A 17,616-nucleotide genomic window follows, 5' to 3' on the forward strand; every position below is an offset into this window, starting at 1 on the left:
ATGTTTTCACATTAATTTATCGGTGTGTTGCCATCTCTAATGCCCAGGCGGGCGAAAAACCTGTTCCCGCTAAAGGCCGTAGTAAAACCACCCCACCGCCCCCCTGGAAGTTCCATGAGACTGCGGGCGGCAATAAAAACAAACAACAGAACGCTTGGCGGCCAACTGAGAGCGGCGGAGCGACCAACTGTAAAAGTGGGACGCCCGCGAAGAAGAAGAGGAGGCGGCAGGTGAAGCCGACTGCGACGCAAGCAGCGAACGCGAACCTCGAAGATTTCACTTTTCGACGGTCGATTCAACGGAGCGGAGCTAAAAACGCGATTTTCCCAGCAGCAATTGGAAATAATAGCGACAGCCAACAAATAGAAGACAGCCATGTACCGCGCCAGTGGGTTAAGGATTATGCAACAGCTGCGACGAAGGATTCCCGCCGAGATTCAGGGATTCCAGAGCGCTCAAGTTGCGCCTGCGCTGCAAACTTTCACTTTCCAGCAACAGCAACTACAACAGCACCGTTGGACTTCAACGACGACGGCCAGTGGAAAGCATTCCAGTCCACAGGCGACGACCCCGCCACCACGGCACGACTGGAATAGGGCGGTCAGCGAGGCGGAGCGGATCGTCGGCTATCCCACGTCCTTTTTGAGCCTGCGCTGGCTGCTCAGCGACGAGATCGCCAATGTGGCGCTGCACCTGCGCAAACTGGTGGGCAGCGCCCATCCGCTGATGAAGACGGCCAAGTAAGTGGTCCTAAAAACTAGTTTCTGGGATCCTAAAGCAAATATGGGTCTAACAAGACCAATAACTGACTTATTACTAACCGAAATCTTTAATTTTCAGGCACCTTCTCTACAATGGCAAGAACACGATGCAAGCATGGGGATTGATAGTGCTCCTGGTGTCCAAGGCGGCGGGACATGCTCCCAGTGTTCCGGATGTTGAGCAGGACAAGAGTGCCGGAGTGCTCCACTCACAAAGAGCTCTGGCTGAGGTCACCGAGATGATCAGGATATCGCATCTGGTGCACAATGTAAGTTGCATTTTTGGTAGCAAACTAAATTCGAATGTGACTCATGAAGAAACCATTCGGAAGGGGCTAGTTTCTTGTTGTTAGCGTCTTTTTATGCTAATCAGTTTCACGGCTTACAAGCCAAGCAAGGTGCCTATAACTTTCCATCAATTTATTTGACGGAACCGTCAAAAGTAGCATAAAGTTGTTGATGAGTATTGAAGATAATCGACAGCAAGCACACAACATTTTTAGAACTACTATTAAGACATTCATAGAATTGCTTTTAATAATTTGATTTATCCTTTTAGAGCGTGGTAAACTTGCAATCGAGCACACAGGCTGGCCAGGATGTGGCCACCTACGACGACATGTCCTTTGGCAACAAGATCGGCCTGCTGACCGGCGACTACCTGCTGGGCCATTCCAGTGCGGAGCTGGCCAATCTGCGCAACCAGGAGGTGGTGGAGCTGATTTCGTCGGCCGTGCGTGACTTTTCCGAATCGGAATTCATTGGCGAGCGGGATGAGCAGAACAATCCTTTGCCCTACAAGCCAGGAACCTTCCAGCGGCCTTCTCTCAGCGTTGGAGTGGACTTCAACGAGCACGACGTGATGACCCCAATGCCAATTGCCCAGGTTCTTGGAAATCCCGAGGAGGAATGGGAGTGCCGTAACATACTGAATGCCGGTAGTCTGCTGGGAAAATCCTGTCAAGCTTCCTTGAAGTTGGCCGGCCAAAGTGAGGAACTACAGCGGCATGCTTACCGCTTTGGCAAACATTTGGCGCTGGCTTGGCAGGCTTGCTTGGATGCCGAACCCTTCCAGTGTCCGCAGCTTCCGCTGGATGTGACTTTCAGTCTAGTGAGTGCCCCAGTTCTTTTCCACTTGGAGCACGATCCCGGGATGTATGCTCAACTGGAGGCTGGCAAGCAGTCGGTGGATAACATCGACTACGACAAGATCCACAAGGCAATCCTGGCGGGTCCGGCGTTGGTCAAAACCAAGGAACTGCAGCGGAAGCACACGGCTGCCGCTCTGGCTGTTCTTCAACATTTTCCGGCTACCGACGCTCGACAGGCCCTGGAGAACATCATTCTGGCCATGCAGGATCTCTGATCCGAAACAATCGCTGCTGATTTTTCACGGGTTCAGGGCTTAGTTTAGTTGTATTTATTCCATTGGGTCATTATTCATTTGAGCAGACATTGTTGACTAATCTTAGATGCGAGATCATGCACTTTTTAAAGACACGGTTTTTGTACTTACTTTTGTTAGTCTTCTAATTACTTGGTGCAAGTACAAAAACTATCATAAATAAACACGTTTTTATAATCCCAACATAACATTATCAGTTTAATTCAAGTAACCTAACGTTACAAAATTTAACTAAGTTAGTAAGGTACACTAAGGTATCAATTGAATCTAAAAGGAGGAACGTCTTTTTTGGTGCTTTCCACTAACGACTGGTGATCTTGATTAGAATCAGTTCCTTGCATCGATCGTACTCGAAATACTGAGGGAAATCCAGAGGAAGGTGCTCCATAATCCATGGCTTATTGACCGTCTGCCGGATGAGATATTCGTACATGGGAGCCACCGAATCGAAATCCGCCAGGGTGAACACATATCGCTTCTCCAGTGCCATGTAAATGGTTTTGGGTCTACCTGTTTGGCGACCCCGCTCCAGAAGATTATCCACCACAGAGATGAAGGCATCGGTTAGGGTATCACTATAGATTACATCGGCAGCTAATATAATATCACTGTTGTCTATCGCTTCTAGAAGATCCTGAGATTGTTCTTCCCTTGGGGCGAGGAAATCAAACTCCAGTACTGAGATTTTTCCACTGAGCAGTTTGGAATTCCTTTGGACGTTGCCGCGGATCAGCTTTAGTATGCAGCCCAGATCCACATCCGTGCAGTAGGTCTTTCCGGGATTGTGTATACCTGCCGCTATACTGGTTAGGCCCACACCAGCTCCCAGTTCCATGAGGGTTTTGCCGGAGAACTCATCTTTCTTGGAAAAGAGGTAATCCGCCAGGAGAAGGGCTCCACGCCACACCTGCAAGCCCACCAAACGGAGCTCCGTGGCCTCGGAATGTTCCAATTCGATCACGCCACGTCGTGGCCGCGTCACCTCAAGGTCACCATCCTTATCCGCCGTAATCCTCGCAAGCTTCTCCTCCGGATAGACGAATCGGAACTTGGACACCACTTTGCCGCCATCGCGGGTTGTCTGGTAATTGTTCTCGCCGTAGATTTCCGACGTGACCGTGAACATGATCGGGTTATGTATGCACCGGGCCAAGAGCACATAGACTATACATATATAATATATGTGTTTAATGTTGCGGTCGGTCGAGACATTTTCCCGGGCGTCGTGGGCGATTACAAATCGGTATCGCCAATCGGTTTAGGGAAAATTGATTTGCACTTTGTCTTTGCACAGTGGTTCGGATTGGTGTTCGGACTTAAAATTTTTTTTAAATTTTAAATAAATACAATATTTGTTCTTCCTTCTTTAACACATTTAATTAAGTTAATATGGCGTTTGAATATTATTAAGACGAGATATAAAGTTATGTATAAGCTATTAAATCTTTTACCATTAAAAATAATATATTTAAATTCATTAAATTTGTATCACTCATTAAAAAGTAATATAACTAAATATTTTTTATATTTCACATAGGGACTGTTATTTTATTTCTTGTTCGAATTAGTCTCATTGCCTGCCTATTTATTCCACTGTGCCAATCAGCTGTTGAAGTGTTGGCTAGTGGCGACAGAAAGGGAAAGGCCAGTGTTGTAAAATGCCACAGACCATTTAGGCGTGCACCGTGAGGCAGACAAATCCATCCGAATTTAAAATAATAATGGACGACGAGGACGACCCAGTGGTGGAGGAGGTGAGTACGGGAGTGGCATCATCGATACCATCCATAAACCCACCTCCATTCCCCGCCAGATACCCGTGTTCCTGTCGAAGAACTTGCAGGACAGCTTGTACCTGTTCCAATACCCCACGAAAACGGAGCTCCCGAACCACGATGACTCCGTGATTGTCAATTGCTGTGTAAAACCCATTGCCCAGGAGGTGAAGGTGGACTTCGGCCTGGATATTGATTCCTCCCACTTCGATCGTTTCAAAGGCGAACAGTTCGCGGTGGCAGCCGATGGGAAAAACACCTACGGAGCAGTGCCCCCAAAGGGCCAGGAACGACCCACCTACAAACGTGGCATAATGGACAAACAGGCATTTACCAGTTCGCGATCTATAACCGATGTGGCCAAGTACATAGTGGGCATCTTTACGGATCGCGAGGTCCATCTGTCACCCCTCACTTCCATAGTCCAAATGCGTCCTGCTCTCAGCCATTTCGATAAGGATGACAAACGCAAGAAGGCGGAACAGAAGGCCCAAACGGAGGACACGGACGAGGACGAGGTGCTGCAACAGGTCACGGTCAAGTTCGCGCGTGGTAGTGCTAAAAACAGCGGCAAGGAGCAACGTGCCGGCACCTATGATGGTTTCGTTCAAAGGATCGCCGACGAGCCTTGGTGCGAGGCCTACTGGCACTCGAGGGGCACGCCCACCGCCGAGCTGGAGCGTCAGAAACTGTTCGCCACCAGTCATCAGGGCAGTTCGTCATTGGCCTTAGGTCCCGGCGATTATCTGCGAAAGCTTTTGCCCTACGATGACCATGTGCAGCCAGTTGCGCCCACAGCTGCCGCTACGGCTGCTGCTCAAGTCCTTCCTGTCTACAACAAGGCCATGCTCAAAACCATGCCTCTGCTGGAACAGCTTACAGTGCTCTTGCGGGATGCCCGGATGCTCTCCTTCAGCGACCTGATGGACATACTCACGGAGCACGTGGATCCACATGTGGCGGCCGACAAGGTTGTGGCCTTGCTGCCCAAGGTGGGCATCCTGCTGCACGGCAACTGGGTACCACGATCCGAGGTGGTCTTCCCCGAGAAGGTGCTATCCCATGCCAACGGAGTGTCCGCTGAGCAAATGATTCGCGCCAGAGATTATATAGTAAGTGCATGTGATTAGTAGAACCATATATTCCGTACTAATGGCTTTAATTTCTTCCCCAGCTCTTCCGTTTCTCCCGCACTCCTTACCTGTTTCGAACTCAGGTAATGGCCGCCACCCAGTTGCCACCGGCGGAAACGCTAGACGTTCTGAAGACTGTGGCCCGGGTGAATACCACAAAACGCTGGGAGCTGCTGCTGCCACCGGATAAGGAGTTCGAGCAAAAGTATCCGGAACTGGTTAGCCGGCAGGAGTACCACTGGACCGCCTCCGAGCAGCACTACAACGAAATGGACTGGGCCAGGGAAACGAAGCGTGTTCGCAAGCGATCCACCAGGAAAAGCGAGTCCCAGTCACTGTCCTCATCCATGCCGCCACCTGCTATGAATTCCATTTCCTCCGTGGACGCGTAGCATATGAAGACCTCCCAAGGGTGGAGGAATGGGAGCTTAAGTCTTATACACCTAGCCACTAATAAAAAGACCAACAAGTTTATTTCGTTACAACCAAGGACTTCGTAATGAGATCTGTAATTTCGCCTGCCAAAGTATTCCTATTGGATTTGGTCACCTGATAGAGAATGGAGCTAGGGATTTTCCTCAGCTGTTCCACCAAGGTTAAGCTGGATTTTTCGGGTATGGTTACCAATAAAGGTCTTTTTTTCTTTAGAAGATCAACCATGGCTGACTCAAAACGCTTGCTAAAGAGCTCCATTTTGCCCACTTCATCGATGACTAGGAGATGCGGCTCTGGCTGCGAGTTCTTGAAATCCAACAGTGGCAAGGCAAGATCCTCGAAGTTTTGGACAAACACTGAATACTTGCCCACTTTGGGCCGTCGTAGCTTGTCTTCTGGATTTTCTCGGGCCAGGATTCCCCGTTTTCCCGCCAACGTGACCACATCGAATCCGATTCTTTGGCTAATTCCCTCACCTCGCACTTCCTCCGTATAGAAGCCTTGAAGGAGGTGTCCTTTATCCCGCAGATTCGAGCTAATCTTGCGGATCAGAGTGGTTTTGCCCACTCCTGAAAACATAATCACTGATTAGTTATACACTGAAATAGATATACATATATGTATTTAAGGTTGACTATAATATTACCTGGTGGTCCTGTAACTATAATAGTCGTTAGAATCGAACTTTCCATGCCGGCTTGTTTTGGTAATAAATTTAGGGAATATTTCAGACGTGAACTAGATCAACCAGGAATGGAAAATAAGAAACGGTGTACATTTCCAATAATTTTTTATTTTTATCTTATTTATTTTTTAATTTTACTAAACTCTTAAAAGCATTAGAAAAAGAAAATGTGTTATTTTGAAATTTGTAAAATTAATTCGGAAGATATACAAGTCAAAGCCACAGTAAGATAAAATAAAATATATATAATACGGGTTTATTATTCAAATTGGCGGGCTACATACTACATATGGTATTTCTGAATACCAAAGAGTATTCCGGCGGATCTGATCTACGGCCCTACTGCTGGTATGTTGCGGCGCCCCCAGCACGGTCACACTGTTTCCAAACGTCGAACAAAAAAGTGCGTCGCGTTTTCGTCGCGCGTGAATTGAAAATCCGTAAATTTCCGCGAATCCGTATTCCCCAGATCCAATTGTTGCTCGCGATTCATTTTGTTAGTGCCTGAAGAGAGCAGAGAAGAACGGAGAATCCGAATAAGAATCCCAATCCAAGGGCATTATTAAGTACAAGCGAGATTTTTGGCTCGCAGCAAGCTGCATTTTCAGTTCTTTATTGTGAGATTCAAAGTTGCCCTGCCTGTTTCCACCGCTTTATCACCTTCTCCTCCGCCTCCCTCATTCGCGCGAGTGCGTGTGCGTGGCCGGGCTATAATGTTTTGGCCATAAAAATACACAAAGTGCAACCGATCCCCGCTAAAAGTTATAAACAAAGGCTGCAGAATAATGTCCGAGGCCGATCTGAAGAATCTGTCGCAGAATTCGGATGGCGATCAGGAGCTGCTGCTCCATCAGACCACACAATCGCTTCTGATGGCCAGTTCCATGATGTTCGTGGAGAATCCGGTGGGCGGGGGCGGTGGTGGGGGTGTGGGTGTAGGTGTACCTGTACCAGGACCCGTTTCCCTGCCCCTCTCGATCGGTATGCCCCATCAACATACGATCCAGATCCCCTACAATGTGGACGAGCTGCTCAGGGAAAACAATGCCCTACATGCCAAAATCAAGGAGTTGAGCCTGGAACGCGATCGCTTACTTTGTGAGGTCTCCAATCTGCGACTCGAGCTGGACATGTCGGAGCTCAAGAGGTTGCCCATTGATCTCGATGAGAAGTAAGTGCTTAAACTAAGATTAATAGATATTTATGTATGCTTACAAATGTGTTGTTGGTAATACCCACATATAAGGGTGTCTTAAGAAAACTCAGGCTTTTCTTATTAGGCATTTTGGTTTGAAAAAGGTATTCCTATTAGAAATAAGTATCTTATCTTATTTTCAACAGCTATAGAATTAATTCTGTTTACTAAACTTAGTATGATTATGTTTTGTTTTCGATTAACAAATCTAAAAATTCCATCAAGTTAAGTTATCAGTTCAGTGTCTGTAATCATACATTTTTTTCTTTTTTTAAGAGCTTTATACATTTTGTCTTAACAATAAAAATACATCCCTACATACACATCAGATCAGATCAGAACTCTTAATTGGTATATGTTCTTAATCTTTTCCTTAGTGTTTCTTATCAAGGCGACATTTAGCTTTCAAGATTTATGTCAAGGACTTTATTAATTTAATTGTTTATATCATCGATTGAATATCAAAAGAAATATCAAAAACATTGACACATTGAACTTTTAGGCAAGTTAAGATATTTTTAGAACGTATTGATGGTTAACCAATAAGAATACAGGAATCTTACAATGTACTAACGAACCTTTGGTTTTTTTTTGGTTTTGATCGCCATTTTTGGCTGCATTTCCGTAACCCCCAACCTTAATGTTTCCTTGCCCCGAGTGTTGTTGTTGACTCAACTTCTGGTTGAGTCACATTTTCGTCCCCTTGTCCTTGCCACCTTGGCAGCTGCAGGCTGACAAGTCCAAGACCGACTTACTGGTTTTTGCAACCCCTTTTTGCACTCCCTACTACCTGTGGGCTAATCGACACAGTCGTGGTCGCAATATTGGGTGCGCAAGAGGAATTTCCGCACATAAAAAACACTCACAACGCTTATCGGTCCCAGAACATTAGATAATGGTATATTTATTCTTTGCCAAATTGAATGAGTCATGAGCACTGTTAGAACTATAGTTGCTCTCCGCTTATCGATCGACACGAACTAGAGTTCTCTGTTTGTTTAGCTCTATCGCTCTGTTTTCCCTTGCTGATAACCAATAGTGCTACTTAGGGCGATAAGAAACGTCTTATGGGAATTCAATGTTAAGACTGAATTTCGATCACTTATTCGGGGTCTTTCTGGGGAGATTAACCCGACAAATGCATAGGTAAACAAGCAAAGAAATATTAATAACGATACGCCTGGCATTTGCCATTGGCAGCCGAATAAAGGTGGAAATATCTCAATTTTCGTACCTGACTTTGTTTTGCATGCGGTCATGCCCCACCGCAGACAATCTGTAAAAAAGATATACATATACACAAAGTGGGCGCAAATAAAGCGCAGTTATCTTTAACCGTTTTCTTTATTTTCGGGGCTTCTTGGCCTCTAAGGTCTGCTAGAAGAATCGTGGGCTCTTCCAATTATTCGCTTTGCGTATCTGTTTGTTTTTATGCCTTTTTTGTTTTTGCGCACAGCTCACCTTCGCCAAAACATTCAAACATAAAACAACAGAAGTAATATACACTCTAAGATCATCGAAATTATTAATACTCTTCAAATATATATGGAATTATCAAATACGTATATTATATATATCATAATTTCCTTGTTTTTCACGTCATGAATGATACACGGCCTTTTTAATTGCTTTGCCAAGTAATATTTATCTATTAGGTAAATGTGTGTCCACGGGAATCCATTTCCTTCTTTCTCGCCATAATTTTTTACCTTCCAATTAGCATAGCTAAATGTAATGCGCAAGTGATTAAGATAGCTTAGACCCACTCTCAAATAAATTGTACAAGATAAGCCACACGCACTGAGTTCGTATATCTTTCATTATGGGAAAGAGTATGTCACGATGAGACATAAAACTCAAGATCAAAGATGTTGTTGAAAATGTGCGGGTAGCTTTCTGACTTATGAGTAAGGTTCCACAGCTTATGGTTGTTTTTCTCCGGTTAAACTTTTGCATTTGGCCATCCACACTCCACTATTAAGCTCTCACACTTAGAAACTACACAGAAAATAATTTTTTAGAAATTTTAAAAAGTATTGGGTAGCAGATATATACAAATTTTAATGAATCCAAAATATAGAATTTCAAAATGATGAACAAATAAATTTTCCAGCCCTTTTTGAGTTTAGTTTAAAAGGAAATAGTTAAATTGTATCTTAAATGTCTAGAATAACGTAATGTTTTAAAATGTTATATGTGATTATAGTTTAATATTAAAGATATAAGTTTGGTCAATTTGTTAAGGATAATACAAAAGATGATCTTTTAAAACAAAGATAGAATTTTGTAACCGTGATGCCACAATGTCGTTGTTCGGCTTTTCGCAGAGTTCAACTCATTAGCTAGTTATCATCATCTAATAAAGCAGACACACGCACCACAGGAAAATGGGGAAAGGGATGGGGGGTGGAAAGCACTTGCCCATTTGAAAAGTGTTTTTGCTGTTGCTCTGGGTCTCTTTGTGATAATTAAGCGAGTGTAGTGGAGAGTCTATTAATTTCGTACGGCCCTCTTTAAAATGGTCATGGCTGGGGTTTTTTTTTGGAGGGGGTTACGAGGGGGAGGATGGGATAACGTTTTCCGACTTCTTAATGAGTGTGTACTGTATTCTGTGACTCTAGTAGGTGAAGTAGTTCGCTGCCCTTCCTACCACTACTATTTTATTCCATTTGCATGCAACATTTGGAGTGAAGATTGCGGTCGTCCCATTACAAAAGGGGCGTAGATGAGGGGGGGTTTGGCGGTTGGAGTTTGGTGGTCAAAATAGAAGCCATGCGTGCTGCAAATATCTTTGAGGTTTGAGAGGAAACTTTTGTTTTAATTAAAAGATATGCCAAACGGACATGCAAGTTGGGAGTCAAGGGTGGGATGGATGATATAAGTGCACCAGCAGATGGGAAAATCGTTTTATAGGGGGAGGAGTTGAAAACGAGATAGTAATTGCAATAATAACATGCTGATTTTCAAGTGAATCCTATTGTGGTCTTTCGTTTTTATCACAAACCACAAAGTAAACAAAAAAAAGTTTAATTTTTTACGGTAGTACTTTTGTGGTTGCTTAAGATTTATTGAGGTTTGTTTTTCTATCTTTGACAACCAGATGGTTTCCTGATTGTTTTAAAAACTCCTTAGGCTTAAACTGAAGAACTGTTGAATGTTATTACTGTGGTTAATTATACTTCCGTATATTTTTTGTAAGTCCTAGAAAGTAGGGTTGTGTTTTACTTTATTATTAGCAATTTTTATGTCTTTTTGATTGCTTTAGTATATATTGTATTTAAATATCTATCATCACCATTTTTATTATACTTTTACGGTTTGCTATTTCCTATTGTATCTCTGATTTTGGTTGCCAATCATTGATGTAAAAAAGCTTTAAAAGGAACATTATTTTTTTTACGACTTTTCGCACTTTTATTGTTCTAGGCTTATTCAAGATCTGTTAATTAATATTTTCATTTAAATGAAATACGAATTAATGGAATTCCCCCCAGTTGTGTCAATTATTATGACAAAGTACTTATCCATCACCAGTAATTTCTCTCAATTATTTCAGTTGAGGAAGTGCTTCGATACCATAATTTCCCTCCCAAAGTTCTCTATTGCAAATTAACACAATTAAGTTGATCGCTTTTCTGGGTTATTCCAGTGATCCGAACACATCTGGGTTTTGGACGAACCATGTGTCGGTGCTTCAGACTAGACCATTTATTATGCATGCAATAAACGAAAATTAATTTTTCAGTATTCAATCGAAAAGTGAGATCATCGGCGCGCTGGGCAGCCGAAGAATAATAATAAAAATCATTTATATGAAATGTTTAATAAACAATGTCATTGCCAAACTGACTTTCGTTCATGTGTTCGAACTAAACTGTCAAGTCACAGAAAAAAGCTTGCGAAAAATTCCTGTTGGCTTAAAGTCTTTGGGGGATTAGTTTGCAAGCGAACAATGTAATCAATTAGAGGGCGTCCCCATTCGGATTTAGTCGTTTGCATATGTTATGTGGGTACTTTTCTTGTCTTTTTGTTTATTTTTTATTGGTATTCAACTCGTGCAGCTCGTTACGCAGATACAAAGATACAGTGATTGATGAGACATGCGTTCATGTTGTCCCTGCCCAAAGTGACAACTTCCGAGTCGATTTTCCCCATTCAGCGGAACTCGCTACCAAATCCAAACCAAACCAAATGCCAATTCGAACTCTCGTTGCTCCAGTGGCTTGTCAATCGTGTTTGGCATTGACAGCAGCCCAGTACGCTTTACATGGCCATAAGTCCCGGTCTTGGCCATCTTCTGGTAATTTTTGCTCAGTTCTGACGGCTGCGCATGCGCCCCAAAAATGGCCATCGTGTGCTAGAGTTTCAAACTATCCAACTAGGTATAATGGCCAAAAACTGTGGGATTCGCTTTTGTCTCTGACCGAAGGAAGTTGCGCTGATGATGGGCTGGAAATAATGATCAGCTACTCAAATCGTGTCTATAGGGAAGAGCTCTAATTTTGGGGGCGGTTCTACATGGCTGATTTCGGTGGAAGAAAACGATTGCATGGGAAATATTTGATGTCTTATTTGCATTGTGTTTATTTGCTCACCTTATCGGGGTTTTATTTTAACAGTAACTACTTTGTATTTTCCATGACTTGATTTTATGTCTCAAATATAAATTAGTAAAAACATTTTAATTGTTATACAGAAGTTACCTTTAATCAACTGCAACTTGCCATGTTAGGTAACTTTTTTTACACACCTAATGCCACCATTAAAATTTGTCACACGTTCGAAAATCAATTAATGCTTCGTTAAAATAGTTTTACCCAGTGAAATCATGATGATTGATGCTTGCAGCTGTTTGTGTAAATTATATAGCCGACTATGACTAATTTCCATTTTAGAAGTAAATTCAATTGTTTCTGTTACTTATCATTGCAAAGAAAACTAAATACAAAACCTCATTAAGAACAAGCTTGAAATGCATTGAAGGCCATTAAGAAATCGAACGGATTTCCTTTAAAGGCTAACAGAAAAATCCATAAAAAGTAATATATGCAGCATGATTTTGCAATATAACACTCATTTATGAATGTTATTATATTCTTAAATATCAATGAATAACTAATGATTGGTTGTTAAATGTATGTCTAGTTTGGTAAATGTAATTAATAATAGTCTATTAGTCTAAAAGGTTTTAATAACAAGATTATTTGGCTGGCTTTGATTCATATTTCAATAGCTAGAAATCTTTATTAGGTCCAGTAAGGGATAAAATAAACCATTAGAGCCTTTTACTGTGTAATCACTTTATAGTTTCCACCCCAATAAACTTTCATCACCATCTTGTGAGCCCTTGAGGCCTTTGTCTTATCAATGAGGATGGGACTGGGTGGTCGCACTCGCCCTATGACAAAGTCTGTCGAAATGTCTGGGGCGACATCTTTCATCTGTTTATCTTCGCTCCACTCAACTTATCTGTGCGCTGGTTTTAGTGCTTTGACTCACTTATCTTATATATAAAAACATAAATTTCGCCTACCCGACTGACTGACAACTTCCGGTTGTGGTTGCATCCCCAGGGTAACAACCCCATCCACCCACTTTGGAGGTCGCAAATCGTGCCCCCTTTCAATCAATTAACACCGCCTGGAGTCGTAAAGAAATCAGCGAAATATAAGGGGGAAAACAAATGAGTGGAAATTATTTAGAAATAAGAATAACAAAATGCACCCTCAGTTTTTTGACATATTAATGTTGTAAAATTAAAAAACCATCAACAAAAAACGTGAAAAATTAATATTTCTCTGCGTTCTCGGGGCGTGAATGTGTATTTTGTGTACATTGACCCAAATTTTGTGGGGATCCCTGTTCTGTTTTTTGGTTTTTTTTTTCATCGCCATGGTTGAGTAGAGTACTTGGGCCCCCTGCGACCCCCTTTCAGGCACGCCCCAAAATGCGAGTGCCAAGAAAATGCGTTCTTGCTTAATTTCCTCGGGTTTCCCTCTCTCTTGTTTGCCAGAGTGCAGCGCCCTATCTTCCTCTTCCTCTTCCTCGGGCTTAATATTCAAATTTTTATTTGTTGCCTTTTCGAAAATTAAAAGCTCAAAATATTCAACAGCTGTGGGCTGACGCGTGTGTGCATTTTGGATAGTGTTGTCCAAAATGTAAGGCTATAAATTTAAAAAAATCGGAAATAATAGTTAAATACGCCCTGTTGTATAATAAACATTATAATTATAATTTAGTTTAAAGCATTTTGTTATCGTTTAACTTAAAAGTTAAACAAAATCGACTGAGTTGAACATAAATTCTTTGAAATATTATAAAAACACAAGTAATATTTTTAAAGTATCTTTTGGATTGATATAACAAAAAAAGAGTATTTCGGTTTCTTAAAAAATTAAGATTATAAATAAATTGATATTAAAGAACAATTTTTTTTTACACTTCCTGCTATTAATTTTAGCTGTAAATAATCCAATTGGTCCGAACTGTTGTGCTGCATTTGTTTGTGTAGGCAGGCGCCTGCAGAACCAGCAACGAAAAAAGCCATCACACAAAATACATTGCGATTTATATACACTTTTTTGTGGGTTTTTCTTGTGCGTTTTTTTCGATCTCACTTTTGTCTTGCTCATCAGTCATCTGGAAACCAATGCCCCCAGGGCCCTCGTATACCCCGAATTAACTTTGCTGCTATATCTTGACCTTAAGATTGTCTGCGCAGCTCGATCGCCAACGTCAATGGACGCAGTTGCGCAGACGCCAGAAGATTGGCGCTGCTTTTGTTTTTTATTGCTATTATTTTTCTTATTTTTATTGGTGACCCAATGGAGCGTCGTAGCGGCGCCGTTGAACGCACTCGGCCAAACGCCCACAATATATAATAATTTCGTGTTTTTAAATGCTGTTTATGTGGATTTCATTCATCGCCGAGAAAAAAAGCGTAGTAGTGAGCCAAAAACGTAAAACGAAAATGAAAACGAGTCGAAAATGAGAGACACATGCAAATTGAATATATTTTTTGTGAAGTGAGCTGACCACAAGAGAGTTGACCACCGGTTTTGCACGGCAAAAAAAAATACTGACAACAATTCTTAATTTTAAAAATATAGAAGGGAACATCAATTTTGAAAATGTTTTTTTATGTAAGGAAATTTTTAGGGCATACCAATTTTAAAGTTTTGGATCAATAATTGAATTTAAAACGATAAAAAATAATATTTTAACAAAAAAATATGAATATATTTATTCTATTTTAATACCCTATAAATGTTTTCTAAATACTCAAATTTCAATAGTAAACAATACTTTACTACATACAGAAATACTATTAGAAAGTATGTATTTAATATTTAAAATATAACATTGTTTCTGTTTAATATACAAAATCTTCTTTCTTAAAAGCATGTGGTTCTTTTTCAAATAGTATTTACTATGATTGTTTAATTTTATTTAATTTTTTTTTGTGTAAGTTACAAGCAACCGTTGATGCTGAGCTGGTTAGCAACTAGCCAACCAGAAGATAGCCATTTATATGTGCCATTAATCGATTGTCAGCAGCCTCGTCATGGCCCGCGATCGCCATTGCGGAGAGTGTGGATTGATTGGAGGGGAGAAAGGGGAGTGGGGAGCTGGAGGGGCAGGTGTGTTGACTGACAACCAGTTACCTGTTGCCAGATACCCTGAAATGGCCAAGAAGCTTTGACGCTTCGTGAGAAGGCTAGAGTAGATCCTATTACTTGTAAAATCGTGGTGGAACAAATAAAATCTCAGGTTACCTCCTTGACCACAAGATTAAATATTTCTGCGTCAGAAATTTTAGAAATTATGTAATAAAATTGGTAATTATTAGACGAGTTTGGATAATTTTCTGGATTTCAGTAAAACCTATAATTGAAATCATGGTAGAGCATATCGAGTTCGTTTCCCCAGTTTCACCTGTATATTGATTACCGACTTGCATTTTGCGTCTGTTACTGTTTTTAATAAGTTGCTCTCGTATTCGATTTCTGTTTAGTGTTAAACGCTTGGAGAGTTGCATTAGCGGATTGCATTACCCATTTGAGACCAGGCAACTGGTAATCATCATCGATGGTCATTATTATCCTCCACTTTTTTCCGTGGGAAGGCAAACAAATGTTCGATATATATATTGGCTTCAAGTTTTCTCCTACACCTGAAGCGAAATATATAAATAAATAAAATAGTTGGCTTGGGGGATCCGACAGGTGAAAATTGAGTTACCGTTAATTGCCACGGCGTCTGCGACCTAAAAGGCTGGAAATATATATAGCAGCCACCCACCCCCTTAATTGCCACACTTAATTAACACCCAACCCATCCCATGACAAATTGCAGAATTGATTTTTATTTTATACGTTTTGTATCTTGGGAAACATCACTGCCTCTTCTACTCTTTTGAGTGTTTCGATAACTCCAACTTGGAATTACAAATTCGTGTTTAGCGCATTAACATGCAGCGCAGTGCTCAAAAAAAAAGTAAATTGGAAACAAAAACAGTGGAAACTGCGGGAAAACTAAGCCAGCAAGCGCCCCCACACACACTCGTGAGGCTGAATTTTCCTTCTCATGGCCGCCGAGAGCTCTAAAAATAGAGTTTAACAAACTGAAAAAGTATTCCACCACATACAACGACACGCACACGCTGACAAAATTAAAAATTGAGGGTTGGGGAGGGGGGATGGCGGGGAAATTCTCTGGTCCCATTTTCACATTTCAATTTTACAAAACACACATACACACCGGCTCGCCTCTCATTTCTCAACTCTCATTCTCATCTCGCATTCAGATGCATCCTCAAAACCTCCGCCCTGCAATCTGCAATCCGTGGGATGATGTGAGGGCATGCCAAAAGGGAGCAAATCTCAACACAGTTTTTTTCCGCATTTGTCCCTACGTCATCGTCCTGTGCAGTCAACATCCTCATACCTTATCCTCAGCCTTTGTCCTGCGATTCGTCGCAATTCTTTAACATCAAAAGTCAGGGGTGTTTTCAGGAGGGATTCGTTTTTGTGGAGTTTTAGGACCCCTCTTCACTTTTCAGAAAAGAAAGATACATCTACTGTGAAATGGGTTACACTAATTATAAGTTAGATGCCTTAAATAAAATCAGCTAATAAAATTACGAATCAATTAAATGATGATTAAAAAGCTAAGAAAACGGTCACACTTGTTATTCATACAATCAGAGTACAATGCGAAAAGGGTCACACTCTTCCTTCATTTAATATTCAAGTGCAATAAAATAGACGAAAATGGTTACACAAATATTTTGATTTGAAACAATAAAAACGAATGTAAAATTGTATCATACATGAAATAACGTTTATTAAACTTCATAATCAAATTGTTTATTAAAAAATAGTTATAATTCTGTAAAACATAGTATATATTTATTAAATATTTTTCAAAAGATATTGTTTTGAAATCCCTATTGCATAAAAACCATCCACCGCCACTGCAAAGAACCACCCCTGGGGAGCGAAGGGAGTTTTCACCGAGTGACTGACGAGCGAGTTCGCTGGCATGCATTCTTTGTCCTCAAGGAGGATGGGAGGGGGTGGTGCATGAAGTGGGTGTCTGGAGGGGTGGCGTCCTGAATGTTGCAAGCTCCATGGAGGATGCCAGCGCCTGCCACTCGGGCACTTGTGTAACAGCATTTCTGTTTGTTTTTGTTCATCTTCTAAGGCTAAGCACCCGCGTTCCCTTTTCTCCATGTCAAGATCTCTGGTGGGGTATGTGGATTCGGGAGCTCAGTATGTGATCCAAAACAAGTATAACCAAAACAGTAAACAAGAGTGTTGGGAGGTTAATCGGTGTTTTAAAAAACAAATAAATTAAGGTATCAAAATAAATAGGTGAAATGTATATAGCTTATAACAGCAAACACTTTCCTTAGGGTTCTGAGATTTATAACTAATTCCATTATAAATGATATCGAAAGTGATGCGTCTTTATAAATGCAATTGAGCTGAACTTCCTGCTCAAGAATTAGCCAAATCATTTCCGTGTCCTTATCAAGGGATCAACCCTCTGAATAGTTTCATTATATTCCTCACGATGTCGTTTTCTCTTTGAAATTTGAGACCAGTGTGAATCACGAAAATGTATTTGGTAAGATGAAATGTACTTTATCTTTGACTTAAAGATTTCAATCAAGAATTAAAATATATTTTTGATCATGTTCTTTTGTATAATAACAAAACCTTT

General features: G+C 41.3%; 5 protein-coding genes across 5 annotated transcripts in view; 3 read left to right on the forward strand and 2 right to left on the reverse strand.

Moving 5' to 3' along the window:
* The first annotated feature begins 16 nt into the window (after positions 1-16).
* Positions 17-2,354, forward strand: Pdss2 (Decaprenyl diphosphate synthase subunit 2). Its single transcript, XM_036815642.3, has 3 exons — positions 17-740; positions 841-1,030; positions 1,321-2,354. Exons 1-3 carry the CDS (start codon positions 376-378, stop codon positions 2,125-2,127), a joined length of 1,362 nt encoding a protein of 453 aa, XP_036671537.2. The 5' UTR covers positions 17-375; the 3' UTR covers positions 2,128-2,354.
* Positions 2,198-3,414, reverse strand: LOC108012378 (methyltransferase-like protein 22). The gene has a single exon (XM_017077733.4). It carries the CDS (start codon positions 3,290-3,292, stop codon positions 2,468-2,470), a length of 825 nt encoding a protein of 274 aa, XP_016933222.2. The 5' UTR covers positions 3,293-3,414; the 3' UTR covers positions 2,198-2,467.
* Positions 3,415-3,780: 366 nt separating this feature from the next.
* Positions 3,781-5,559, forward strand: Polr3E (RNA polymerase III subunit E). Its single transcript, XM_017077794.4, has 3 exons — positions 3,781-3,920; positions 3,980-5,053; positions 5,116-5,559. Exons 1-3 carry the CDS (start codon positions 3,888-3,890, stop codon positions 5,464-5,466), a joined length of 1,458 nt encoding a protein of 485 aa, XP_016933283.2. The 5' UTR covers positions 3,781-3,887; the 3' UTR covers positions 5,467-5,559.
* On the reverse strand, positions 5,546-6,252 carry LOC108012431 (cancer-related nucleoside-triphosphatase homolog). The gene is made up of 2 exons (XM_017077795.4): positions 6,156-6,252; positions 5,546-6,078 (listed from the first exon to the last, which is right to left on the reverse strand). Exons 1-2 carry the CDS (start codon positions 6,199-6,201, stop codon positions 5,546-5,548), a joined length of 579 nt encoding a protein of 192 aa, XP_016933284.2. The 5' UTR covers positions 6,202-6,252.
* Positions 6,253-6,569: 317 nt separating this feature from the next.
* siz (Brefeldin-resistant Arf-GEF family protein schizo) overlaps positions 6,570-17,616 on the forward strand; it is a 43,081-nt gene continuing 32,034 nt past the window's right edge. The window contains exon 1 of the mRNA XM_036815139.3: positions 6,570-7,365. Coding sequence (XP_036671034.2) covers positions 6,980-7,365 — 386 coding nt within the window. The 5' untranslated portion in view covers positions 6,570-6,979. The remainder of the gene's footprint in view (positions 7,366-17,616) is intronic.

The sequence above is a fragment of the Drosophila suzukii genome, chromosome 3 (assembly GCF_043229965.1).
Source record: "Drosophila suzukii chromosome 3, CBGP_Dsuzu_IsoJpt1.0, whole genome shotgun sequence".
Lineage (NCBI taxonomy): Eukaryota > Metazoa > Arthropoda > Insecta > Diptera > Drosophilidae > Drosophila > Drosophila suzukii.

Bases quoted from the DNA above. Each gene is read 5' to 3' on its own strand.
- LOC108012378 (XM_017077733.4), bottom strand. From the start codon at position 3,292: ATGTTCACGGTCACGTCGGAAATCTACGGCGAGAACAATTACCAGACA.
- Polr3E (XM_017077794.4), top strand. From the start codon at position 3,888: ATGGACGACGAGGACGACCCAGTGGTGGAGGAG. The intron at 3,921-3,979 runs GTGAGTACGGGA...ATTCCCCGCCAG, and splicing joins ACGACCCAGTGGTGGAGGAG to ATACCCGTGTTCCTGTCGAA. The intron at 5,054-5,115 runs GTAAGTGCATGT...TTTCTTCCCCAG, and splicing joins TTCGCGCCAGAGATTATATA to CTCTTCCGTTTCTCCCGCAC.
- Pdss2 (XM_036815642.3), top strand. From the start codon at position 376: ATGTACCGCGCCAGTGGGTTAAGGATTATGCAACAGCTGCGACGAAGG. The intron at 741-840 runs GTAAGTGGTCCT...TTTAATTTTCAG, and splicing joins CCGCTGATGAAGACGGCCAA to GCACCTTCTCTACAATGGCA. The intron at 1,031-1,320 runs GTAAGTTGCATT...TTATCCTTTTAG, and splicing joins TATCGCATCTGGTGCACAAT to AGCGTGGTAAACTTGCAATC.
- LOC108012431 (XM_017077795.4), bottom strand. From the start codon at position 6,201: ATGGAAAGTTCGATTCTAACGACTATTATAGTTACAGGACCACCAG. The intron at 6,079-6,155 runs GTAATATTATAG...TTATGTTTTCAG, and splicing joins TATAGTTACAGGACCACCAG to GAGTGGGCAAAACCACTCTG.